Raw genomic sequence first — 7,500 nt, 5'->3', positions numbered from 1 at the left:
AAAAATTTTAAAATCTTTTTTTTTTGGAAAATACCGAAATTGGATTTTACTTTCGAAAAAGTTATTTTAGTACGAATATAATTTTTTTCGAAAAAAAACGATTTTTAAATTTTTTTTCCCGAAAAATATATTTTCCCCAAAGAATTGTTTCTTTTAGAAATTCATTAAAATACAAATAAAATTAATTTTTTTCTGAAAAATATATTTTTTTCAAAAAAGTAAGTGATTTTTTTTAAAAGTAAAAAAATTGAATTTTTCAAAAATACAAAAATTAATATATTTTAAAAAATTATTTTTAAAAAAATGGATGGATGAATATTCATCCCCTAAAAATATGATAATGGATGGATTAGATGAATTTTATTCTTAATGGATGAATTGGATTAAATATTTTAAAGAAATTTTTAATGAATTGTTAATGGACTAATAGATTGTTTTAATCCATCGATTGACGATCCAATCCATATCCATCCAATCCATCCATTTTGGCACCCCTACTTAGACCCAACAAGATTTATTTTAAATTTGTACTAGGTCAATTAATTTTTTTTTAATCTTAATAAAAATATTATTAATAAATTAAAAATGTATTTAAGTCTATTATTTTTAATTGTCACTAATTTTATTCATAAATTTCCAATTTAGGTTGAAAGTGAGTGTGTGTTGACTGGTAAAAATTCTTGGATCGAAACAAATGGAGAAATCGGTAGCATCAGAGAATCGGAAGAGCGAAAGCAATGAACACTTGTTAGACACCTCCATCACACTCTTGGATGATTTCTCATCTTCTATTTCCGAATTGCAACTGTAACTCATCTTTTAATTTTCACCTCCTCGTTTCGTTTCTCTCATCCATGTTTTCAATTTCAATGTTTGTTTTTTCAGCAACGCCCCAGTTTCACCGCCGACGAATCCCGCTTCACATGATTCTATTGGGAGTTCCTCTTCTGCTGATGATGGTATGCGTTGTTTTCTTCATAGTTTTGGAAATCAATTTATGATTTTTTTTAGGTGGATTTTAGGTGGAAATTAGGGACCTTTCTTTGCTGAACATGAAATTTGAAATGTAGTAATGTGCAAAGTTATTAGAATATTGAGAGGTCAATTATATATTATATTATAGCTTCATTTTGATAGTTGATTTTTTTTCTCTCCTTGTTCATATGGGTGAGGCATGTTGGTGTAACCAATAATTTAAGTTTCTGATATCATAGTCTGAACTATTACAGACTGGGAAGCAAAAGCTGATTGTGAACCTGACAAGTTACTGTCTCCGGCGTCCTCTGAAGTTTTACCTAGAATGTCAAATCTTAAATTGGAGAACACCAAAAGTCCAACCCCAAAGCGACGTGGAAGGGGAACATTCTCTTATGATAATGATAAACTTTATAGTGATCGGTTACTGGATGGTTCGATTATTGATGATGTTGAGGATGAAGAAACTCGTTCTGGTTCAGAAGATAAAAAAGGTACACCAAACTGTAAGTAAACTTTGTTACGGTTCAACCTTTCGGTAAAATCTAGATATGTGCTTATTTTGTAAACCATAGTATTTTAGTTTTGTACTCTCTGTTCCAAAATAAGTCTTGTTTTACTAAAACAAATTTTTTCCAAAATAAGTCTTGATTTTAAGTGTGTACACTACTTTCAAGTCATTATATCTCACTATATATTTATGACAATTTTTAATAGTAATGGGGACAATTTTTAAAATTGTTACACTTTTTCATTAATTGGTTTTCTTAATCTATATGAAAAAAACTTAGATGAAACTTATTTTAGAACGAGGGAGAATCACACAAGTTAGTTTACCTATGGAATAGTAAGTTGCATATGGTTTCTTGAAATACCTTTGATTCCAGTGTTCATTATAAGCATTCAAAATTTCAAATTACAATCTATACTTTATGTTGGGTTTTGTTTATCGTATCGAAAACAATTCAATGATAATTATTTTTTATTCAATTCAGTACAATATGGGACCAGTCACGTTCTTGTGTTGTCTCACTTTTCACCAAGCACTAGAACAACAGACCTTGAGAAGGTTTTTGATGACATAAAAAATTGTCATTTTGTGATTCGCTGGGTCAATGATACGGTTGCACTTGCAGTATTCCGAACTCCAGCAGAGGGTAATTACAACATTACTTGACTTTATTATTTTTGGAATATTGGATAGTGATCTGATGCCATTATATTTGATAGTGACTATTGGATACCAATAATTTTATTATGCAGCACTTGAGGCTCAAAGCAATGCTCGATGTTCATTTAATATGACAATGAAGATACTTGGTGAAGATGATGCACATCTCAGTTCAATTAAACCAAATGGTATGACACTGCTCTATCTTTCTGCTATATCAAGGTGATATAAGGTTTACTGTATATTAGAAGTTTCTTTGTGATGCATTTTCTTCAGGAATCCTAGGCACGACCTAGTTTATGACTACTTTGACAGTAAGGATATAATTCATAGACTAATTTGCTAATAAGTGGTATGATTCAAGAATTAATTTGAACAAAAATTAGATACAATTTACAAAATGACCAAATTGCTCAACATAATTCAAAATCGGGGTCTGTTTTGTATATTTGCAAATTTTATGGGTGTAAAGGACTGACCCTTAAAATTTCAGGGGACAAACTGACAATTTACTATGTTTGATCTTTAAAATCTGTCAAATTTGTAGCGATACACATTTTTGTGAATTCCATATGGTCTGCAGAAGTATTTTGGAGCTCACTATGCAGCCATTCGATATCATTTAATACTACTTTTTGTTTAGATATGATACCATGGTAGTTCGTTCCCCTGCTCTGTATGAACATACTGCATTTCAAGACTTTCTAGACTTTCTAGACAACCCTGGCTCTTTCCCTCAAACTTGGTTTTATTGCTAGCTAGCATTTTCAGTTAACTAAAAGTGCAGTTCATGACATTTTTATTATACTTTGCAACACAATAAAATCATGAACTTGTTAAAATTCATTTCAAATCAATGATAGTAATTTTACATTATACTTTATGTACCCCTTTATCTTAAGCAGCCGGGTTTATTGTGTACTAAGCAGGTTACTTGACTGAGTAAAATCCCATTGTTCATTGCAATTTTGAATCAATTAACTGTATGATCAGTTAATGCTGTCTCACATAGTTTTTCTGTTTCATTGTTTATTCAGATCTGAAACCACCTCAGCAAAGACAGAAAACCTCAGTAGCAGCAGCGCAGAGGATGATTGCTAACAGTATGGGGATAAAATTGACCTCCCCAAGCCGTGGTACAGGCTTCCAACAACATAAAAGGGAAGAAAATACTCGAAAGGAACGCATTGTTAACAGGCAAAAATTGAAAGAAGATGCATGGGGAGAAGATTAATATATTTGTAGTAGTGCTTAAATTGTCCTAGCTTTTAACTCCATTCATTGTATGTTATCAATGGAATCTATGCTTTGTCTGTTGTTCGTACAGATAGCTGGATTTATCAAAAGAATTTCCGGAACATGAAATCAGGTTGCAGATGGGTCTGTCGCGGTGGAATTGATCAACATGAGAAATAATCATACTCAAGCATGTAAAGGGTTTGTACGAAAATTTAAAACTTGTACATACTGATACTGGTAGCTAGATGATGTCTTGTTTCATGTGAAATTTCAGTGCTATTTTGTATTTTGAAAGAAAATGAGCATGTTCCCTTTAAAATTGTGTTTTAAATTAGTAATTTTTTTTTGAAATAATTTAAATTAGTAGTTGATGTCGGTGGAATTCTTAATTTAAATCGATATATTCCGTTTTCTCTATTCATGCTTGCATATCCCCCTCATAATATAGGCTTTTTTTTTCAAATAACCCACTTTTTAAAGAAAATTCCCAAAATACCCCAAGTTTCAAAAAAAATCCTAAAATACCCCACTTTTAGGAGGAGTCACCAATTGAATTGGAGACTCATCTTAAAACTTGAATGGAGGCTGCCCTAGCCAACCCAATTGGCGCATATGTGTAGGTTTTAAAATGCATTTTTTTTGTGTTTTATGGTATAAGTGAAAGATAAATTTGATATAATACGACTTGATATTAATAAAGTTTGGAGTTTACACAAAGAAACCTAATGGTGATGACCGGGATCACCTAACCGACCTCCGGTCCCACATCCTCTAGCTACCCTAACCCTTGGCCCTAACCCATGTTGACGATTCTGCACCGGTGTTTGATCATCTGAGGGGCCAGAAGCGTCACTACCAACTACAGGAGAAGGTCCGTTGAGGTATTTAGACGAGTCAGCATAGTCTTCAGTATGCAATGATGGTGTACCGCCGTAGCTGAGCTCATGACCCATGCCAGAGAAGTTGAGATGTGGTTGACTCATGGATGGGCGATCGGGACGGTTGAAGGGAGACATGGGTGTGAATGATGCGTCGATGAAAGGTTGGAAAGGTTGTTGGGGTGTTTGGTAGAGATAGGGTTGTGGGATGTTTTGGTTTTGTGATGTTTGGGCTTCTTGGCTACGGTAGGAGGAGAGGCGGTTGGTGTTTTGGCTAAGGCGACTTTGGTAGGGTGATGGTGTGGGTGCGAAGCGATGTTGGGTCTCAGGTTGATGGTCAATTTGTTGGTGGTGGTATGGGGTATGCTCTTGGTATTGGGGTTGGGTGAATGACATGTTTTGGTTGTATGTTTGTGTGTTTGTGGAACGAAAAGTTTGACGGATAGGGGGTTGTGAGTAACCAGGCTGAGAATGTTGTTGGGGGTTAGATGTTGATCCTTCTTGTGTGTAACTTGCCTGACGTGGGTCGTATAGGTACATATCTTCGGCGATGAATTGAAAACCAACCGATATGTACCAAGCCATATAAGTACGACTTGGTTTTACTTCATTTGGCATGACTGCGTCAGTTAAGACATGGTCATGACGATGCTTCCATTTGCGACACTCCGATCTTGCGAAGTTTTGCCATGGATTGAAGTTCCATTGGTCGTTCACTTTACGCAGATGCCATTCTCCCAGGCTAGCTGGGGGATCTGGGATATTCTGGACCATACCGAACTGCAGCTTCACACGATCGGTGTTGTGCATCTCCATAGTTGTGAACCGTATTATCGGTGTGCATGCTGTCCATACGGTTGCGTCTTCAGCGTTGACCTCATGGTCATGATCCAAATTAAGGTATGGATGCCAAATGAACTGAAATGTTAAAGAAGATAGGATTATAATGAATGTAGAAAAAGTTAACAAAATATAACGAAATAATTAAGTTATTTTGCTTACGTCTGTCGGTCGAAGGTGATCCAACAGGTTGCGATACTGAGTAATACAGTGTCTTGGACATCTGTTGTAACTCATACCACGTGCCGACCATTTACACCAAAAAGTTAAAAAAAATTAGTTTGAGGTAATAAACTTTAAGGAAGTAAGTAAAGATATAGTAATTTAAACAACTTACTTTTGTGCATATGGAAAAGTGAAAGGGTTGTTATTCACCGGTGCTAGAGACGGTAGTCTTGACCAACCCCATGCTTGTAGCAAAACAGCACATCCAGAAAATGTAGATGTGTCTTTGTGGGAGTTTTGCACAACGAGCTATAGAGATAGGCTAGACAAGCAGATCCCCAACTGTAACTTCCTATTCTATCTACATGTCTAAGTAGAGGTAAGTACATAATATGCATGCTAGAACCACTACCTTCGGGAAATAAAAAGGATCCTATCAACAACATAATGTAACACCTAGTTTTTATTATTCGAGCATCTTCGGTAGAATGCTCATCTAAGTATAAACTATTATAATATGACTTTAGGCGTGAGAGTAGTATACCTTGACCTCTAGCATTATCATCTAACAAATCAGTGTCTAAGAGCTCCATGCAAATTGAATTTGCATAGTTGGTCTTACCATTAACATCCTTGCCTTCAATTGGTAGTCCTAAAAGCATGTAGACGTCTTCTAACGTCACGGTACACTCACTGGTTGAGAACCAAAATGTGTGTGTCTCTGGTCTCCATCTTTCGCATAAGGCTAGAATGAATTTGTTATCTATAGACCAAGACATAATCTTGCTAATATGACCAAAACCGGCGAGTTCAACATAAGGTTGAATCATCGGGTCCATATGGACATATTCGTGGACCCGAGTTCGAAACCTTGCTACATCCTATAAAAGAAAGAATAAAACACTTGACTAAGTTGGTATGTCAAAATAAAATGGGGTTGGTGAAGATGAAAGATAAAAAGTTAACAAAAGAAAAAACTTACATATGTTGCGATGTTCGCAACCGTTCCTCTATGTGCTTCGCCCATCGTGAGTAAAGACATTTTGTTGGAGGGGTTGGTGTAGATGAAACTAGAAGATGTTGTTGAAGATGAAATTGTAAAAGAAGTATTGTAGAGGAAGTAGTAAGAGTGATGGTGTGGAAGAAGTGTTGATGGAGTGGATGTATTTATAGGCAAATGGATGGGAGCATGAAAAGTTGTGCTTGCATGGTGTCTCCACATGAATTGGCGACCATGTACAACCTTTAAGAGGGGTCGCCATTCAAATTGGCGCCTCCATAGGGACATGCATGCAAGACCTAGGTCTGAATGCTTGGTTTCGAGGTCTGAATGCATGGTGTCTCCACTTGAATTGGCGACCATGTACAAGGAATAAGTGGAGGCGTCAATCCATTTGGAGTGTGTGTCTGCATGTCTGACACGTGGCTGTCTTGTCTCCTGCATGCTGAACAAGTCACTTCTTGATGGCTTGCATGGTTGACACATCATCTCTGAGTATCTTACATGTCCGACACGTGGCTGTCTTGTCTCCTGCATGCTGAACAGTCACTTCTTGATAGCTTGCATGGTTGACACATCATCTCAGACTATCTTGCATGACTGACACATCATCTCATACTAGCTTGGATGTCTGACACGTCATCTCAAACTATCTTGCATGTCCGACACGTCACTCCGAACTAGCTTGCATGTGAGACACTGATACCAGCTATTTAAGTGTCTTACTATCAACATCCAAGACACTTCACTCACATTCATTTGCAGTAAGAAAATAGTTTTCATTTGCACAATGTCATCTTCATCATTATACAGTGCCAACGTTCACTGCAACGGTGAAACGTTCGAGTCCGAGCTACATGGTTTTTATTTTCGAAACACTGATACCATTAGAGTCACGATCAAGAGAAATGCAACCTTCTTGCATTTGTAAAAAAAGAATACAATCCTTTATAGGATCGGGTATTGTGTCAAAGATCACATATCAAAATCCAATATTTTTTGAGAATGGTCAATGCAAGTATTTCCCCCTTAAGGTACGAGACGATGAAGATGTTGAATACATGTTTGTTAGTCATGAACATTCAGGCTGCAACTGTATCGAGTTGTACATTAGTCTTCAACCATGTATACCATCTCAATAGTCTCAACTAACCGATCAGGATGAAGCTGGTGAAGATGATGCACAATGGTCAGATGAACTCAACCCAGAAGCAGAAGCAGAAGTCAACGTT

At 36.2% G+C, this 7,500-nt stretch overlaps 1 protein-coding gene across 4 annotated transcripts; it reads left to right on the top strand.

Moving 5' to 3' along the window:
* Positions 1-624: 624 nt before the first annotated feature.
* LOC127106190 (uncharacterized) lies at positions 625-3,653 on the top strand. Of its 4 annotated transcripts, none has more exons than XM_051043480.1 (6): positions 625-747; positions 886-959; positions 1,230-1,481; positions 1,971-2,132; positions 2,239-2,334; positions 3,184-3,653. In XM_051043480.1, exons 1-6 carry the CDS (start codon positions 695-697, stop codon positions 3,378-3,380), a joined length of 834 nt encoding a protein of 277 aa, XP_050899437.1. In that variant the 5' UTR covers positions 625-694; the 3' UTR covers positions 3,381-3,653. The 4 variants fall into 4 exon arrangements, with proteins under 4 accessions (XP_050899437.1, XP_050899438.1, XP_050899435.1 ...); XM_051043481.1 differs by having other exon boundaries at positions 627-747; positions 1,230-1,469; XM_051043478.1 differs by having other exon boundaries at positions 637-807.
* The last annotated feature ends 3,847 nt before the right edge of the window (positions 3,654-7,500 follow it).

The sequence above is a fragment of the Lathyrus oleraceus genome, chromosome 7 (genome assembly GCF_024323335.1).
Source record: "Lathyrus oleraceus cultivar Zhongwan6 chromosome 7, CAAS_Psat_ZW6_1.0, whole genome shotgun sequence".
Taxonomy (NCBI): domain Eukaryota; kingdom Viridiplantae; phylum Streptophyta; class Magnoliopsida; order Fabales; family Fabaceae; genus Lathyrus; species Lathyrus oleraceus.
The sequence above is the reverse complement of the archived record's forward strand: the minus strand, read 5'-3'. Positions and strand labels throughout refer to the sequence as shown.

What these genes read in the sequence shown, in the direction of transcription:
- LOC127106190 (XM_051043478.1), top strand. Translation starts at nt 695, where the DNA reads ATGGAGAAATCGGTAGCATCAGAGAATCGGAAGAGCGAAAGCAATGAA. An exon ending in TTCCTCTTCTGCTGATGATG is followed by an intron (nt 960 to 1,229) that starts GTATGCGTTGTT and finishes GAACTATTACAG; the next exon opens with ACTGGGAAGCAAAAGCTGAT. An exon ending in ATTCCGAACTCCAGCAGAGG is followed by an intron (nt 2,133 to 2,238) that starts GTAATTACAACA and finishes TTTATTATGCAG; the next exon opens with CACTTGAGGCTCAAAGCAAT.